The sequence below is a fragment of the Silurus meridionalis genome, chromosome 28 (assembly GCF_014805685.1).
Source record: "Silurus meridionalis isolate SWU-2019-XX chromosome 28, ASM1480568v1, whole genome shotgun sequence".
In the NCBI taxonomy this organism is placed as follows: domain Eukaryota; kingdom Metazoa; phylum Chordata; class Actinopteri; order Siluriformes; family Siluridae; genus Silurus; species Silurus meridionalis.
In genome coordinates this window covers 15,578,712-15,597,095 of record NC_060911.1, presented here as the reverse complement: position 1 = coordinate 15,597,095, position 18,384 = coordinate 15,578,712, and the positions used below count along the sequence as shown (strand labels likewise).

At 39.3% G+C, this 18,384-nt stretch overlaps 2 protein-coding genes across 5 annotated transcripts in view; one reads left to right on the top strand and one right to left on the bottom strand.

Annotated features, from left to right (window-relative positions):
* The first annotated feature begins 4,946 nt into the window (after positions 1 to 4,946).
* LOC124381634 (signaling lymphocytic activation molecule-like) lies at positions 4,947 to 10,245 on the top strand. Of its 3 annotated transcripts, none has more exons than XM_046843446.1 (7): positions 4,947 to 5,088; positions 7,754 to 7,880; positions 7,996 to 8,349; positions 9,182 to 9,469; positions 9,750 to 9,761; positions 9,944 to 10,017; positions 10,154 to 10,245. In XM_046843446.1, the coding sequence occupies exons 2-7, from the start codon at positions 7,820 to 7,822 to the stop codon at positions 10,211 to 10,213; spliced, it is 849 nt and encodes a 282-aa protein (XP_046699402.1). In that variant the 5' UTR covers positions 4,947 to 5,088; positions 7,754 to 7,819; the 3' UTR covers positions 10,214 to 10,245. The 3 variants fall into 3 exon arrangements, with proteins under 3 accessions (XP_046699402.1, XP_046699399.1, XP_046699400.1); XM_046843443.1 differs by having other exon boundaries at positions 9,750 to 9,848; XM_046843444.1 differs by having other exon boundaries at positions 7,680 to 7,880; positions 9,750 to 9,848.
* Positions 10,246 to 12,020: 1,775 nt separating this feature from the next.
* The window catches only part of si:dkey-162b23.4 (sodium/hydrogen exchanger 9B2), a 6,365-nt gene continuing 1 nt past the window's right edge, over positions 12,021 to 18,384 (bottom strand). Inside the window, exons 1-13 of one of the 2 annotated variants that reach the window (XM_046843406.1) lie at positions 17,982 to 18,384; positions 16,910 to 17,058; positions 16,439 to 16,631; positions 15,899 to 16,069; positions 15,370 to 15,512; positions 15,114 to 15,241; positions 14,740 to 14,915; positions 14,557 to 14,663; positions 14,333 to 14,482; positions 13,765 to 13,873; positions 13,495 to 13,631; positions 13,227 to 13,410; positions 12,021 to 13,080 (exon numbers count right to left, since the gene is read on the bottom strand). The exon at positions 17,982 to 18,384 is cut by the window's right edge and continues 1 nt beyond it. In XM_046843406.1, the coding sequence (XP_046699362.1) occupies positions 13,019 to 13,080; positions 13,227 to 13,410; positions 13,495 to 13,631; positions 13,765 to 13,873; positions 14,333 to 14,482; positions 14,557 to 14,663; positions 14,740 to 14,915; positions 15,114 to 15,241; positions 15,370 to 15,512; positions 15,899 to 16,069; positions 16,439 to 16,631; positions 16,910 to 16,990 (1,641 nt within the window). In that variant the 5' untranslated portion in view covers positions 16,991 to 17,058; positions 17,982 to 18,384 and the 3' untranslated portion in view covers positions 12,021 to 13,018. The remainder of the gene's footprint in view (positions 13,081 to 13,226; positions 13,411 to 13,494; positions 13,632 to 13,764; positions 13,874 to 14,332; positions 14,483 to 14,556; positions 14,664 to 14,739; positions 14,916 to 15,113; positions 15,242 to 15,369; positions 15,513 to 15,898; positions 16,070 to 16,438; positions 16,632 to 16,909; positions 17,059 to 17,981) is intronic. The other variant, XM_046843407.1, reaches the window with a different exon arrangement.

The following is an 18,384-nucleotide window of genomic DNA, read 5'->3' as shown; positions in this document are numbered from 1 at the left end:
GGAATCTGATTGATTCTCTAACACATATTAATGTCTTACTGCAGAACTGCATCTATAACTAGATATTCTACAATAAAGTAATAAAAAACTCAAAAGTCTATGAATTTATAGAAATGATTTTAAATTGAATATTCAACATTTTTTAATTTCCATTTTAAATAGAAGCAGTTTGTAATGTTGTCTGTGTTTATTCTTTTGTTCAGACACGTTTTCCTTCAATCTTTTCTAGAAGCACGTGTTTATATTACAATCGAATAGAGCAGTTTTAATATTTAATATTAATACAATCAAATTACATTTTTAAATATTTATCTTTTATTATTAAAATCAGACGTTTGTGTCTCACTTTATATTTCAGTCATATAAAATAATTTATCACAAATAAAGAATAGTTACAATATAATTTATCATTTTTAACATTAATATTATAATTTATGTTGTCTTTATATTTTTTCCTCATGCCATGAGACCATTTAAGTAAATAATATCTGATAGTTTTTTTATTTAAATATCGACTTCTTTCTTATTTCCTAAAAACACATATTTACAGTTTCTTCTGTGGTGAAAGAAAATGTAAACTTACAGCACAGCAGGATGATGGAGGCCTGAAGCATCCTGATATTTTGATCAAATATTCATCAGTATGATCGTCAGTGTAGAATGTTGATGTGAGTTTAGTTCCACACTCTTCAGTTTTGTTTCTGCTGTACGTAGTGTTGCATTAATAATCGTCCAAACCGCAAAATGCGGAAGTTCAGTCTGGTGCTTTGAGTGTGTACACGCTCACTACACACATTCCTGCACCAATCTGGATTTAAACATTTACTGACATTAATTTACATCAGATCACACAGAATTCTCCTCAGAGTTCTTCCTACAGTTTACAGAGGACCAGCCTCATTTTCTCCTTCAGCAACATGTTCATAGTCTGGAGAAGCACCTCATGCTAGCACAGATACAGTAGATCAGTGTGGAGTATTGAGTACAATAACAGAGATGCGTTAATCACATGCCTTTGTGTGAAACATTTATTTTACATTTTAAACAAGTCACAGGCTTAAAAAAAAAAGTAAAGATGTTTTTTTTTCAGTCTACATGCACATCACCACTTCCCCTTCACTGTGTGCTGAACTCTGAGAACCAAACCACAACTAGGACATGTGCTGCCTCGTGATTTTTTTCTTTTCTCTGCTAATAAAAGATTTAGTTTGTATTTATCTGAACATTTCTGTAACCTGATCACAATTAATGAATAATTATATCAGATTAAATGGTGAAGTGGTTTAATCAAACACTTAAAAACACGATTTTTAATTTTATTGATAATAATGCACAGATCGAGACGTCCCACAATCCTTCATTGGGTTTTATATGAATTATTATACAAACACAAGCTTTTGTGGCCTCCAAGACGACTTTATGGAAAATTGCTTAAAGGACCTTCAAGAGTAAAATTAAACATGTTTTTGACCTGAGCGCAAAACTCCACACATTGGGGCAATTAAACATAGGAGAATCTTCTACAGGCACAAAGAACATCAATCTCAGTCTTATCACATGAGATGTTCTCACTGAGAGGTAAATTGTTAGTTTTTTAACCCTTGTTGAGGTCTTAATTACTTGGCAGGTGGCAGCGACCTTTTGAGGTCACTTTATAAGTCCAGGTCATTGTTTATACTGTAGGCAAGTGGATAGAGGTGAGCTTTACCACCTTAATCTTTTTCATCTATGGAGAGAGAGAGAGAGAGAGAGAGAGAGAGAGAGAGAGGTGGTCCCTGTTGATTTTGCAATCCACAGTGACGTTCACAGCTTTCTAAATAACACAATAAAAGTGTCAGGATCTGGGAGAATTCTGTGACTCTGCTTCTGTTTGTTGCCACCAGATGCCGCCACTGGGCCCCCACTCCCTACATTTACTCCCTAATCTGCTCTTAAATTTTCCAGTGTCTCGTTACTTTCTGTGTGTATTAATGTTCCCCTTTTGTGTCTGTTCTTGTTGTCTTTATATTCGGGTGCTTTCTTATTTCCTAAAAACACATATTTACAGTTTCTTCTGTGGTGAAAGAAAATGTAAACTTACAGCACAGCAGGATGATGGAGGCCTGAAGCATCCTGATATTTTAATCAAATATTCATCAGTATGATCGTCAGTGTAGAATGTTGATGTGAGTTTAGTTCCACACTCTTCAGTTTTGTTTCTGCTGTATGTAGTGTTGCATTAATAATCGTCCAAACCGCAAAATGCGGAAGTTCAGTCTGGTGCTTTGAGTGTGTACACGCTCACTACACACATTCCTGCACCAATCTGGATGTACATTTGAAATAAAACACCAATGAACACGAATCATATAGAAATATTTAGTATTTCATGCAGAATTCTCCACAAGAGTTGTAAACTGTAGGAAGAACTCTTGTGTGTGAAAAATTTATTTTACATTTTTAACACGTCACAAGATCCTTCTTTTACTTTACATGCACATCACCACTTCTCCTTTCCTGTGTGCTGAACACTGAGAACCAAACCACGAGTCCATATCTTTATGTTTTGTATCTTTCTGGCTATGTCTCTGTGTTTATGTCTCTCCTCCCACCGGCAGACTGCTGGAGTGTCTGCTTCTCTCTTGAGTGAGGTGGGTTATAGAGAGACAACTTCTTCTACATTGTGTAATCCACCACTTAAAGTGGAATGTACCTGATGTGGTGGCCATATGATTTACAAGCCGACACCATGACAGATTTTTGAGACCAGCGACAGGGTTGTTTCTTCTTTATTCTTTAGTGTCTTGTGTTACCTGATTCCTGCCATCATTCTATGTCTCTCTGACACAAAGTTTATATATTATAGGTGAATTATTTGTACATGTGTAACAGAGTTATATACAGTGCCCTCCACAATTATTGGCACCCCTGTTTAAGATGTGGTCGTGGACTTCTAAAAATTCTCCTTTTTTTTAAAACAACATAGAACCCAAATGCAAAAAAAGATAAAAATCCAACCTTTTATTTAAGTACATAACTTTGGTGGTAAAAAAAATCATACATTTAGAAAAAAAAAAAAAAACTTGAAATCATGTGTCCTACAATTATTGGCACCCCTAACAATTCCTCTGAAAAATTTAATTGTTTTTTTTTATATTTTCTGTAGTTGCTAAGGTTGGTCAGGGTATCTAGGGACTTTTAATTAGTAATTCATGATTTCCTGTTTCCTGGGGTATAAATATGACGTGACACAGAGGCCTAATTCTCTTACCCATTTGTCAACATGGCAAAGACAAGAGAACACACCATTCAAGTAAGGCAGATGTGTGTCGACCTTCATAAGTCAGGCAATGGCTACAAGAAAATAGCCACTCGCCTTAACTTGCCGGTATCTACAGTCAGAGGAATCATTAAGAAGTTTAAAACAACTGGAACAGTGACAAACAAGGCTGGAAGAGGTCCCAAGTTTATCTTGCCACAACGCACAGTGAGGAGGATGGTAAGAGAAGTAAAAAAATTTCCCAAGCTCACCGTCACAGAATTGCATCAAAGAGTGGCATCTTGGGGTCACAGAGTCTCCAAAACAACCATCAGACGCTCTCTACATGCCAACAAGCTGTTTGGGAGGCATGCAAGGAAAAAGCCTTTTCTCACTAACACTCACAAATGTAAACGTCTGGAGTTTGCTAAGCGGTACTGGGACTTCAACTGGGATCGTGTGCTTTGGTCAGATGAGACTAAGATTGAGCTTTTTGGCAACAAACACTCTAAGTGGGTCTGGCGTAAAACAAAAGATGAGTATGCCGAAAAGCACCTCATGCCCACCGTGAAGTATGGTGGAGGATCTGTGATGCTGTGGGCCTGTTTCTCTTCCAAAGGCCCTGGGAACCTTGTTAGGGTGCATGGCATTATGAACGCTTTGAAGTACCAGGATATTTTAAATAAAAACCTGATGGCCTCTGCCAGAAAGCTGAAGATGGGTCGTCATTGGGTCTTTCAGCAGGATAATGATCCAAAACATGTGGCAAAATCTACACAAAAGTGGTTCAGCAGTCACAAACTCAAGGTCCTCCCATGGCCATCTCAGTCCCCAGACCTCAACCCAATCGAAAACCTGTGGGGCGAGCTAAAGAGAAGAGTGCATAAGAGAGGACCCAGGACACTGGATGATCTAGAAAGATTGTGCAAAGAAGAATGGTCAAAATCCTCTCTGTGTTCTCCAATCTTGTGAAATGTTATAGGAGGAGATTAAGTGCTGTCTTGTTGGCAAAAGGAGGTTGTACAAAGTATTAACATCAGGGTGCCAATAATTGTGGCACACATGATTTCAAGTTTTTTTTTTCTAAATGTGTGATTTTTTTTACCACAAAAGTAATGTACTTAAATAAAAGGTTGGATTTTTCTCTTTTTTTGCATTTGGGTTCTATGTTGTTTTTAAAAAAAGGAGAATTTTTAGAAGTCCACGACCACATCTTAAACAGGGGTGCCAATAATTGTGGAGGGCACTGTATTGCATGTTTGTCTTCACTTGCTAATAATGAACAAGTTAAATAATCACACTGTAAGATGATTGTGTATAAAGGGTAAATGAGACTTCGTATTGGCTGTCTGTTTCTCTGTTTTAAGTGCTTTCCCTGCTATGCTAAATTATTTCATGTGTTGTAATGTTTTTTGTACATCTATACACACAATGTCTTCAGGACTCATCCACAAATATTTTCCACATCCTGGCACACAAACCTGACCATCAACAAACATTCCTTTCCCATTTCCTCACATAGAATCAGGCTTTGATGGATTGTGGTTTGGTTCATTCCCAGTTTACCAAGTTTAGAAGTGCTTGTTGTCAATAACATTCAGAATGTGTCAGCTGAGCATTTTCTGAAGACTCGAGTGAAGTGAAAGAAGAACTGTTTTGGTCAATAAGCTGAAACTATTTAGTTCTCCTTTTCGGCTATAATATCAAACTGAAACCAGCCTGTGACTCTTCACATACAGTTAATAAAACTTTGGATATACAAACATACATATAGGATTGAAGAATCATAGGATTGAGTAATTATTATATTTTGATGGGTTTCACATGGAAGTGTGTGTGATTGTGAACAGGTAAGAGTAATCAGTTTTTCAGTAAATGTGTATGTGAATATAATTTAGTTTTGAGCCTTGTACCTATTTTTTATCTATTAATAATAAACAAGGCACTATGATTACAGTTACGGTAGGGTGTTGCTTTCCCAGTAGTTTTTTGTTCTCTCTGTATTTGTTTCTGGTTCTTATTTAAAGCCACGGTACATCCTCGAGATATATATATATATATATATATATATATATATATATATATATATATAGGTAGTTCATGACTTTTTATTTGGAACTGGACTAAGAGAAACAAAAAATCTGACAGTTTTTGAGAAGCTGAGTGAGAGAGTGGTTTGTTTGTACTAATAAAGTACATAAAAATTATTGAAAAACTATTTTATTATTGTATTATTCATTTAATGTAGTAAATAAAATATGACAAGTAATTCATAATTTACTATTTTTTTGGGGTTTACAGTACAGTACATTTACAATTCCACTAGAAAAGAAACCATCGAAAAGAGAGTCACATGCTCACCATTTTATGCCACACAAGGGGTCAGAAAACGAACCCTCATGAGTATTGAGGGTGCACTGTGTATGTATATATATATATATATATATATATATATATATATATATATATATATATATATATATATATATATATATATATATATACACACACACAGGAGTGCAGAATTATTAGGCAAGTTGTATTTTGAGGATTAATTTTATTTGAGGATTAATTTGAACAACAACCATGTTCTCAATGAACACAAAAACTCATTAATATCAAAGCTGAATATTTTTGGAAGTAGTTTTAGTTTTAGCTATTTTAGGGGATATCTGTGTGTGCAGGTGACTATTACTGTGCATAATTATTAGGCAACTTAACAAAAACAAATTCATACCCATTTCAATTATTTATTTTACCAGTGAAACCAATATAACATCTCAACATTCACAAATATACATGTCTGACATTCAAAACCAAACAAAACAAATCAGTGACCAATATAGCCACCTTTCTTTGCAAGGACACTCAAAAGCCTGCCATCCATGGATTCTGTCAGTGTTTTGATCTGTTCACCATCAACATTGCGTGCAGCAGCAACCACAGCCTCCCAGACACTGTTCAGAGAGGTGTACTGTTTTCCTCCTTGTAAATCGCACATTTGATGATGGACCACAGGTTCTCAATGGGGTTCAGATCAGGTGAACAAGGAGGCCATATCATTAGATTTTCTTCTTTATACCCTTTCTTGCCAGCCACGCTGTGGAGTACTTGGACGTGTGTGATGGAGCATTGTCCTGCATGAAAATCATGTTTTTCTTGAAGGATGCAGACTTCTTCCTGTACCACTGCTTGAAGAAGGTGTCTTCCAGAAACTGGCAGTAGGACTGGGAGTTCAGCTTGACTCCATCCTCAACCCGAAAAGGCCCCACAAGCTCATCTTTGATGATACCAGCCCAAACCAGTACTCCACCTCCACCTTGCTGGCGCCTGAGTCGGACTGGAGCTCTCTGCCCTTTACCAATCCAGCCACGGGCCCATCCATCTGGCCCATCAAGACTCACTCTCATTTCATCAGTCCATAAAACCTTAGAAAATCAGTCTTGAGATATTTCTTGGCCCAGTCTTGACGTTTCAGCTTGTGTGTCTTGTTCAGTGGTGGTCGACTTTCTGCCTTTCTTACCTTGGCCATGTCTCTGAGTATTGCACACCTTGTGCTTTTGGGCACTCCAGTGATGTTGCAGCTCTGAAATATGGCCAAACTGGTGGCAAGTGGCATCTTGGCAGCTGCACGCTTGACTTTTCTCAGTTCACGGGCAGTTATTTTGCGCCTTGGTTTTTCCACACGCTTCTTGCGACCCTGTCGACTATTTTGAATGAAACGCTTGATTGTTCGATGATCACGCTTCAGAAGCTTGGCTATTTTAAGACTGCTGCATCCTCTGCAATATATCTCACTATTTTTGACTTTTCTGAGCCTGTCAAGTCCTTCTTTGACCCATTTTGCCAAAGGAAAGGAAGTTGCCTAATAATTATGCACACCTGATATAGGGTGTTGATGTCATTAGACCACACCCTTCTCATTACAGAGATGCACATCACCTAATATGCTTAATTGGTAGTAGGCTTTCCAGCCTATACAGCTTGGAGTAAGACAACATGCATAACGAGGATGATGTGGTCAAAATACTCATTTGCCTAATAATTCTGCACTCCTGTATATATATATATATATATATATATATATATATATATATATATATATATATATTCATTATTAATAGCTTAAATAGGAACATTATAGCCATAATAAATTATAGTAATAAATGTACTGGATATTTAAAAACATTTGAAGGCAAATACTTGTGTGCTTTTACTCAAGTGAAAGTTTAAAAGAAGTATATATCTGAGTGTATCTCTACTTTAAACTCTCTCAACTACATGGTTTGTGTTTTTAATCCAACACTGAGATTTTCACGGTGGTTGGTTGAAGGGTACAGACTGTAGCTGATGCTTTACATGTGAGAAAACACAGAATGAGCTCCTTCTGATTATAGGATGTTGATTTAAGCTGATTTGATCCTCCTGCTGTTTATTTCAGATTATTTCCTGCTCACTTGATTGAGGTTTTGCTCCAAGTATTGTAATCACATTTTATCTGAAAAATTCCAACAGAAATGGAAGCCTGTTTGTAAAAAGCAGCTCCAGAAATGTCAACTACATTGATCCCAAAACCGAAAAATGGTGGTGAACATTGTAGCAGGAATCAGGAGTCTCAGTAGTTTTGTCATCATTTGCTGCTGTAAGTTTCTGTATTATTTTAAACTTTTATTCATTAAAATTGATGTTAATCATGAATAAAGTGAATGAATGTTGGTGAGTGAAATGATGAATCTGAATCTAAAGTTGTGATGCAGGTTTACTGAGTGCAGCTGGAGATGAGATGGTCACACTGCAGGAAGTGGAAGGAACCACTATAACTCTCCATACTGGGATTACTGGAATTCAGAGTGATGCTCAGATAGTTTGGTTTTATGGACGTGAGAAAGCAGAGGAAGAGATTGTGATCAGTCAGATGTTTAAAGGAGAAACCTTTACGGAAATCAGTGAGAGATTTAAAGAGAGACTGCAGCTGAACAGAACCAGCGGAGCTTTAACCATCAGGAACATCAGCAGGAACCATTCTGGAGTTTATTTATTACAAGTCATCACTGAAGATCTCTCCATCACTGAAGATCTCTCATCTAGGACTTTCAGAGTCAGTGTTTATGGTGAGTCAAAAGTGTTTCATGTCTCCTTCATGTCCATGTTTAGTCTCAATACTTCATGAACATAAAAAGACCAATCAGAGCTGAATTGTACACCAGTGAAATTAAATTAAAGTGCTGACAGCAGTGTTGCTGCAGTTTCTCCAGAACTGTTTCTCAGGAGCTCCACTGGGTCAGTAGTCTTAGTCAAGCTGCTACAGTGGAAATATTGGGCTGTGGACAATATAAAACATTTATCTTCTGATGAGTCGAGCTTTAGTGTCTTTCCCACATCTGGAAGAGTCACAGTGTAGAGAAGATTTTTACCACTGGGCTGTTACATGGCCAGAGTGAAGCTCAGGGGTGGAGCAGTGATGGTTTGGGCTGCAATATGATGGCAGTCAATAAACCCACTACTTGTGTGAGATTGGAGAGTCACTGCTGAGGACTACTGCAACATTTACATGGATGACCATGTGCACCAAGTGGTTCATTGTACCCTGAAAGTGAATGATGATGCACTAAAACATGAACATGAAAGTGAAGGTAAACATCTTCAATGGCCTTCACAAGATTAGAATATTACTGAACCACTTCAGGCATTTTGGAGGAACAAATAATAAAATGTTTTCCACCACTACCTTTATGTAGATACCGAGCCAAGAGGAATGACTCAAAACCTGTCATTCATTGTATCAGTCATTCTCAAGATGAATTGGTGCTGTTTTGACTGCAAAATGAAGCCTCGTTTTTCAGCCCCTGTAGATTAGATAAACACTCTTTCAATAATCAGCTGTTTTTACTTTTCACTTATGAAGTATTTGATGTGCGTTGAATGTGTGTTTGTGTTTCTTAGCTCCAGTATCAACTCCAGTAATAAATGTAAGAGGAAAAAGAAGTGGGTTCTCCACAGAGTCGTGTTCCCTCTTGTGCTCTGTGGAGAATGGAGAAGATGTGAAATTATCCTGGTACAGAGAGAATGAGAGAATCTCCATCACCAATAACACAGATCTCAGTGTTCCCCTCAATCTCCCACTTCTAATACAACACCATGAGAAGAACACGTATATCTGTGTGTCTGCAAACCCTGTCAGCAATAAAACTACTTCTCTCAGCATCACACAGCTCTGTGTTCACAACTCAGGTACATCAGAGAGATAAAACTCCACCACTTTGTTCTGGTTATGAACAGAATCATGAATATTCATGTAGGAGTGAGACAGAGGTGCTGAGGGTTAAAGGGGAAATGAACTTTATGTTTACTGGTTTGAAGATCAGACTGGTTAAGAATCTGATATATTTCTGTTCTACTGATGATGTTGTGATGAACATTGTGTTTTATGGTTTATTTCTTTTAGTATCATGACTGATGTTTATTTGTCACTACATTTATAATTACTGTACATTACAATCTTTTATTACAGGACAATCTGAAGGTTCTGCACTGATATCTGCTGTAGTGTTTGTGATAATATTAATATCTGTATTTGTGTGTATGTGGCTGAAAAAGAAAAAGCAACAAGGCAAGTAACACGTCTTTCTGTTCACGTGTGTGGTGTATTTGAGTAAAGATTTATTTTTGTTGCATTTTTAGTAAATGTTATTTTTCTGTATTTAGTTCCTGAAAAAGCTGAAGGTCTGAACTACGCTGATATAAAAGTTACAGCTCACAGCACAGAGAAAGTTAAAGAGGTAAAGATCTAAAGAAACAAGTGTTAAAATGATCATGAGGTTAAATGCATATTAATTTTAGTGATAAAAAAAGTAACATTTGTTCCACAGGAGTGATAAAGTCTCAGATTCAGACGTATTCTGTTGTGTCTTACAGGAGGAACTTTTCAAAATACTGCAGTGTGAAGTGAAGAACCAGTGGTGTATTAAAATGTGAAGAGATTCTGATTAAACTCATAATAATAATAATTATAGAAAATACAACTCCTAATAATAATATTAATAATAAGAATAATAGAAACTGAGACAGGTGTTCCAGGTGTAATTGACAGGGTAGAGAAGAAGCTCCTTCCACCCAGAAAACACACCTCCCTCAGACTCCAGCCCAAAAGTTCAAACAATGCAGAGCAAACAAGCCATTATGAATGTGAACCAAACATGAAATCAATTTGGGTGCAGATACACATTTACAAGGATATTTGTGAGGAAAGGTCACCAAAACATTTTAAATTAGTTATTAAGCTTTAATATTATAAAGAGTTTATTTATTGCAAGTCTCCAAAAATAGATTTTGGAAAATGTTTTTTTTTTTTTTATTTTAACCTCTAAAATAAGTAGAAAAAGTGGCATGAAAATCAAACTCAATGGCAGAGCAAAAATCAGTTCACAAATAAAAAAAGAGAACAAACTAAACTCTTCAGGAATTCTGGAAAATCTTAAGAAAAGTTTCTCAGGAAAAGACACAGATATTTAAAAGAACAGAAAATCATGAAGCAAAAAAACATCAGAGACTCAAAAGAACAGAACAGAAAAAACAAACCTCACAACTTTACCGATGCTCTTAAACCCACACAGGTTAATGAGGCACATGTGCAAACTATAGGAACTAATTAAGGACACAGGAACACAATAGTGACACCTGGTGGACACAGACAGGAAAGTAGAAGGAAAGAAAAAGAAAAGAGTAGAAACCTGGAAGGATCGTGAGAAAAGTCAATCAGAGCTGCGTGTAGATTAAACATCAAACTGAGTTTGACACCAGTGCTGTTAAATGTGAAACCCTGACAGCAGTGTCCTTCTGCACTTCTTCTAAAACATCATCATCTCTATAGTTCATTCACGTGGGCGTGTACAGCTGAACATTAAACTCATTAAATGTGTGTATAATCAGTGATTATTTATTAATGAGATGCTGAATTAACATTAATGAAAGGAGTCTCCAGGAGTCTCACCTCAACCCACTGTTTCCACCAAAACTGATCATCTCCCATGTCCTCCATAATCACCAGATCTGAATATTACTGAGCCACTTTGTGTTTTGGAGGAACCTACACTGATATAAAAGTTACAGCTCACAATGTAGAGAAAGTTAAAGAGGTAAAGATCTAAAGAAAGATAAGTGTTAAAATGATCATGATGTGAAATGCACAAGTGATTTTGTGATTAGAAAGTAAATGTTGTTCCACAGTAGTGATGAAGTCTCACCCTGATTCAGATCCTGACATTCACTGTTGTGTCTTACAAGAAAAAAACTCCAGAATAGTGATGTGGAGAGGTTCTGATTCCAGAGTCTAGTGAGCAATTACTAAGAACAGACACTAATATATATATAAATTTACATAAATACAGTTTACTGAAGGTTAATTGTGGATTTCAGATCATCAGGACAAAAACTCTTCTTTAAGACCAACAACCTTTAGAGCAGAAATCATGACTTATTGTCCATTAGTCTGAAATGTTCTCTGCTTCCACCTGGCGGCCAAATTCAGCAAAAACCTGATATTTTGTTCTTGTTTCATGTTAGTTTTTTTTCTCAGTTGCTTTGGAGCGTTTTGAGATCAGAAATGAAATTCTCAAAATTTCTTGTTCCTCCTCCACATCATGGAGTCACTTGTTCTCATCATAAAAGCAATTTCTTGTTGCTTTAATTAAATTGTATTTTTTGTACATTAATTTATTTGATTGTGTAAAAGTGTTTACTGTTTCCTACATGATCAGTTGTTGGTGTTTTTGTTGATCAAAACATTTTATACTGATTTTCACCTGAATAGTTTTAACTCCTAAAACATCTCAGCATCAGTTCATTTCAAAAGTCATTAAATGCAAAATGGTTAAACGAGTTATCAGAATCTGTCAAACTTCAATTTCTAATAAACTTTTATTTGTAAATGTGTTGAATTGATGAATAGAGTCAGAGAAGCTTCAGCAATCTGACCACAGCATTGTGTTTATAGAGTAACCTTCAAACCTCTCAGTAAAAACACACTGTAATGTGTGTATAATCCACAGGGACTATAAATAATATATAAATAAATAAAAATATCTCAGTAATGAAGTAGCAGCAGCTCCAGCAGTGAAACTGGAGGAAATGGAAGGATCATCAGGCTGATGGAGGAGGATGAAGTAAGTGAGAGAAGGAAATCTGAAGAAACTGTTTAATTATATTTTATAAAATACACAGAAATGTGTTTTTTATAATTTCAGCAGGACTGCAATAAAGGAACAAAAACACATCCCTTTCAGTTCAGAGTTCCTCATTATACACTGTTTTTCATCTTCACTCATCAGTTCATCTGCAGTCACTTTAGAGTCACAAATTACACACAAAGACCTCAAAGTAACACAAATACACAACCATGCAACACGCTACACAACAATCATAAACAAACACAACTAAATATCAGTCAAGAAAAAGTCTGAGGGGAGTCAGAGAGGAGTCTCAGAGGAGTCTGAGGATTCACAAATGAGAGGGTTAAAGAAGAGACAGAGGGGAGACAGATGAGTCTCAGGGGAGAGATAGAGTAGTGACAGAGGAGTCTCTAGGGAGTCAAGAGAGTCTCTGGGGAATCAGAGGAGTCTCGGGGGAGTCAGAAGAGTCTCAGAAGAGGCCGTGGAGACTCAGAGGTGAGTTGGAGGAATCAGAAGGGAATCACAGAAGAGAGTCAGATGAGTCTCAGTGGAATCATAGAGGAATCACGATTCACTGAATCTCTGCCTCCTGTTCTGGAAAGTACCAAAAGCTTCAGATTGCACTCTCGTAAGTGACCCGAGCATCTGATGGTGACAGAGTACCCTGACTTACAGCTGTAATAAACACACACACACACACACACACACACACACACACACAGAGTTATAGATTCATGTTTTTACTTTTGATTTTAGAATCACATCAACATCCATTAATTAATCTTTCTTTGTGTGTGTGTGTGTGTGTGTGTGTATCCCACCCCACTCTGGGTTCTTGGGTCTCCTGAGGAGGCGTGGTCCACACAGGCCGATGAGCAGAGCTCCGAGTGGAGCAGTGATGAGGATGGAGAGCACGGCCACGCTCAGCACGTCCATACCAAAACTCTGAAGCTCCTGGTCCTGCTTCACACGTGCCATGTCCAGAGCCGTGGAGCCAATCGCGGCCTGCCGAGCGAAACAATCAGCCAATCAGCATGCGGCTTATTACACTTAAACATGCTAAACGGGTTCCCTGAGGATCTGAGGGACCTGAACTGTGGCTTTGGGCATCCAGGCCAGAGCGATGAAGATCTTCTCTTTAAAGTTAAAGCCAGCGCAGAGCGCCATGAGGAAGGTGAAGAAGATCCTCACAGTCAGGGCGATGCTGAGAGCGGCGAGACCCAGGGCTGAGGACACACACACACACACACACACACACACACACACACTGGATCATTTTGTAAAATTTGTAAGATTGTGTGTGTGTGTGTGTGTGTGTGTGTGTGTGTGTGTGTGTGTGTGTGTGTGTGTGTGACTGACCCACAGTAATGGGTTCTAGAGCACTGATGCGGATTTCAGCTCCAATCAGACCAAACAACAGAGGCTGAAACACGTCCCACACCTTCTCTACAACCTTCTCTACAGGAGCCTGAACACACGGAGGAACGGAGAGAAAGGGAGGAAAGAGAAAGAAAAGAAAGTAAAGGAATAGAATGAAATGGAAAATAAAAAAAGAGGAAAGGAATAGAAAGAAAAGGAAATGAAAAAAAGAGAAAAGGAAAAGATGAAAAAGGAAAGGAGGAAAGAAAACAAAAAATTAATGAAAGCAGATGGAAAGAAAAAAGAAGACAAGAAGCCAATCAATAAAGGGAGGATACGAAAAACGAGAAGAGAGTGAATAATAAAAGAAGGAAAAAAAGCAGCTTTAAATGACAGTAAATCAGAAATTTAAAGTAAAATCCTAAAAAAAACAACAGAATAAGAGAAAGAAGAAGAAGGAAGAGACAGAATGACACACACACACACACACACACACACACACACACACACACACACACACACACACACACACACACACTGATGATTTATGCGCAGGAGTGAATCGTACCTTGTTCTTGTCCCAGCCGGTTCCGGCGAGGAAGGAGAGGACGAGTGTACAGAGTCCTCCAGAACCGGGGAATCCGGCCATGTTGGACCCGAACACGGCGAACACGGCGAACCCGAGCAGCAGGAAGGAGCGCTTCAGCACCAGAGCTTTCTACACAACACACACGTTTCTCATCACATGGCACTGTAACGAGGCGTGTGTGTGGAGTGGAGCAGAACCCATACCTGGTCTTCACTGGGAAAGTAACGGAGGAAGAAGCCGAGAGCCACGCCCACTACCACGCCTCCTAAAACCTCTAGAAACCCTCGGAGGATGTTGAACCAGGTGGAGCCTGCAGGGGGCGGCACAGAGACCAGGTTTTACCTGCAGTTTGGGGGACGGAGGACGTACAGCGTGAGGGGCATTACCGGTGGCGAAGGCGATCCCGAGGCAGGTGGTGAAGCCTGTGATGGCGAGAACGTCGTCGAAGCTCCCGGCAGCCATTAACAGCGTGGGGACGCCCTGCTCCGCCCCGTAACCGTCCTTCTGCAGCAGCAGCATGGAGGGGACCACCACGGCGGGGGACACGGCGCCCAGGACGAACCTGAACACCACCAAACACCACCAAACACCGACAAACACCGACAAACACACACACGGTCTCATCGCTCAGGTACAGTTTACTGTTCAAATCCCATCATCACTTAAACATACGACAACTGATTATAGCTACTGTGTGTGTGTGTGTGTGTGTGTGTGTGTGTGTGCAGGTGTGTGATACGATTAATAACTGTAGCCAGACCCCAGTATGAAGCCCCAGATCCAGGGAAGCCCCATGAGGAAGTGAGACAGCAGAGCCACGGTGGAGGTCTCGATCAGACACGGACCCACGGCCACGCGAACACACACCGCCTTCAGCTTCTTCAGCGCCTGAAATCAACACACTCCATTAAACTCTTAAACTCACAGTTTATCCCTAAAGCTGTTATGAATCTAATAATCTGTAATGTAGCTCTGAATGTACAGTTGTGGGCGGGGCTTGGTAATGATTGACGTACCGAGGCGTCCAATCCCAGGCCGGCTCGGGTCAGAATGACGGCCAGGGCCATGTTTCTGAGGGAAGCGGACCATCTGAAGTCGATGTACACGGCCTCCGTCACCACGGGGATGTTTCTGAGGAGGACCCCCGCTAACAACATACCTGAACACACACACACACACACACACACACACACACACACACACACACAGGGAGATGAGTTGGTTAGAGAAACCATACTGTGAATAAAGAGACACTTTATTATCTCTGACCGGTGAAAATATTATCTTTAAAGCAGAGAAGAGGAAAGATGGAAAGACAAACCATTAAATAAACAGATAGATAGATAGATAGATAGATAGATAGATAGATAGATAGATAGATAGATAGATAGATAGATAGATAGATAGATAGTTAGTTAGTTAGTTAGTTAGTTAGACACACAGACAGACAGACAGACAGACAGACAGACAGACAGACCCGGGGGAGGCTTGGGGTTCAGACGAGAGATAGATGATAGATAGAGGGAGAGAGAGAATGAGAGATACCCAGGAGAGGAGGGAGGGGTGGGAGGCGGGGCAGACGGACGAGCCCCACCAGCTTTCCTCCACTCAGTGCACAGATAAAGATGGAGATGATGCCGAACAGGTTTCCTCCAGGGAGACACTCGTCCTGCGTGATGGACCAAACCACTCCGAATAACACCGTAGCCATGGATACTGAACACCCACCCACACACACACACACACACACACACACACACACACACACACACACACACACACACACTTTACTATATAACTGCAATGTGTGATGTCACGAAATGAACAACCAATTATAGTCTGATATGCAAATAATAAAGGGGGTGTGATCTATATTTGCATATTAATGAATATTCATGCCAACCTTAAGAAGGATAATGAAATAGAAACATTCTCTAAAAGTTATTTCTTTGTTTTTATAAGTAAAATTACATTTGGCCTTTTATTTATGATTTATGTAGTAAAGTCTGATGAGATGTTCAGGGTCCTGAGGTTGTGTCTCGTTGTGGATTTGTGTATCTGAAGATGCGTCCCTTCACCCCTCACCTCTGGTGATGAACGTTGCCAGCAGGCCCCTGGGGGGACACGGGCACCTTCTCCTCACCCACCCGCAGCATCGGCGCTTCGGCTCCGTGTTGGTGGCGGCGTCTATCGAGTGTACGGCTCTCTGCAGCTCCGTCTCCTCCTCCGTCTCCGTGTCCTTCATGTCCATTCTCAACAACGCCTGATTACCACAACACTGCGAAAACATGGACACAAACCTAATCTTAACCCATGCTCAAAGAAAAGAACACTGTGTGTGTGTGTGTGTGTGTGTGTGTGCGTGTGATTAGAAGTTGTCCTGTGTTGACTCACCCGTATCAGGATATCAGAATAAAGAGCATATCAGTGGCGTTTCTGTTTGTTCTGCAGGGTTTGTCTCTCACACACTCTCACACACACACACACACCTAAACACTACTCATATACCAAGAGTGTGTAAATCTGTACTGAATATTATAAACTGTACACACACACCTGTACCTCAGTATGGTTTCCCACCGCGAGACCCTCGTCTTCCTCCTGGGACGCCCCGGGTCGAGACACGGTGTGATCCATAACTTGCCGAGATCACTTCATCTCACCCTCCAGGTCCCGCCCACTATCTGGGCGGAGCTACAGGCAGCCTATCGTCACACAGCAGGGGGGCGGAAGGAATACATTCAGGTGTTTATATAAAGGTGTGTGATCTGACACTGAAGTAGTGATGGGAAGATCGGATCATTTCAGCGACTTAAATCTTTTTTTTGAGTCGTTTCGTTCTTCTGATCTCCAACACGTCTACATGCTACAACTTTGACTAGAGTTCCAATCATTTTGCGGGGTTTTTTTTCCTCGTACACATCCAGAGGAAAATAAATGAATCGCACTTCGAGACGACTTGTTCTTCTGAATCATATTAATAACTGGTTCAAAATGAACGAATCACTCTTTGATTTGACTCGATCTTCTGAATCATATTAAAGAATTGTTCAAAATGAACCACCATCACTAAAAGGGAGTGCAAAGGAGCCTGTTTCTATGGAAACGAGCAGCCAATCAAGAAAGGAGATGTTTATGTAAGGGAAGGAGTCTCCAGTGTCAGGCTCAGAAGACGGAAATCCTGGTCAAAGGAGCTTAAAGTGAACCGTCAATCCGATTTGGATCAGACCACACACACTACTGATCTCACCATATGGCATGTAACACTAAAACATTACCCTACAGACATATTTACTATCAAATATACCTTTAAAATTATATACAAACAGCATAATAACCCATAAAACACCGCTGTCCAGTGTCCATTATCATGTCCCCCATATTTAGTGCACATTTATAATAAACACGAGGTTATTTTGAGACTCCGCCCACTGCAATAAGGTTAAATGTAAATATTTATCGCTTTATAAACGATAAAACCGTGATTTTTGTCGATACAATCTTTATAATACACGGGTTATAAAACAAAAAGCAACAATATGGTGAATAAAACCGCAACAATAGCATCATTTCCGGTTTAGTCATCTAGCGTTAATTTTCAAATAATTCGGTTGCTATGGTTACTCACTTCATAACGTCTTTCTGTATCCTGTCATGAGAGACGCCGAAGAAAAGCCGCTTTATAGCACACAGCCGAAATCTCAGGCTCGATCCCAATCACTCCCTCCACCCCTCTCTGAGTACCCTACCTAGTGTGCACGGATACAGCAGGTTGCGCCCTACTTAGTGTACTATAATCAGAACAGGGATTAAACCCATCACAAAACCGCAGCGTGGTGGCCGACTACAAATAACAAGGAGTTTAATAACGGCGGGATTCATATCAATTAATGGTGAAACTCCGTGTTTTTTGCAATCGGCCACCATTTTATTATTAAACAGGGCAAAAATGGGAAATAAATAAAATTGAAAAATGTCTAATTAATGACAAACAAAACATGACGGAATTTGATGGGAGTTTATTATTATTT

Excerpts from the sequence above, each read along its gene's own strand:
- LOC124381634 (XM_046843443.1), top strand. The coding sequence starts at position 7,820 with ATGGTGGTGAACATTGTAGCAGGAATCAGGAGTCTCAGTAGTTTTGTC. Across the intron at positions 9,849-9,943 it reads GAAAAAGAAAAAGCAACAAG|TTCCTGAAAAAGCTGAAGGT; the intron begins GCAAGTAACACG and ends TTCTGTATTTAG. Across the intron at positions 10,018-10,153 it reads GCACAGAGAAAGTTAAAGAG|GAGGAACTTTTCAAAATACT; the intron begins GTAAAGATCTAA and ends TGTGTCTTACAG.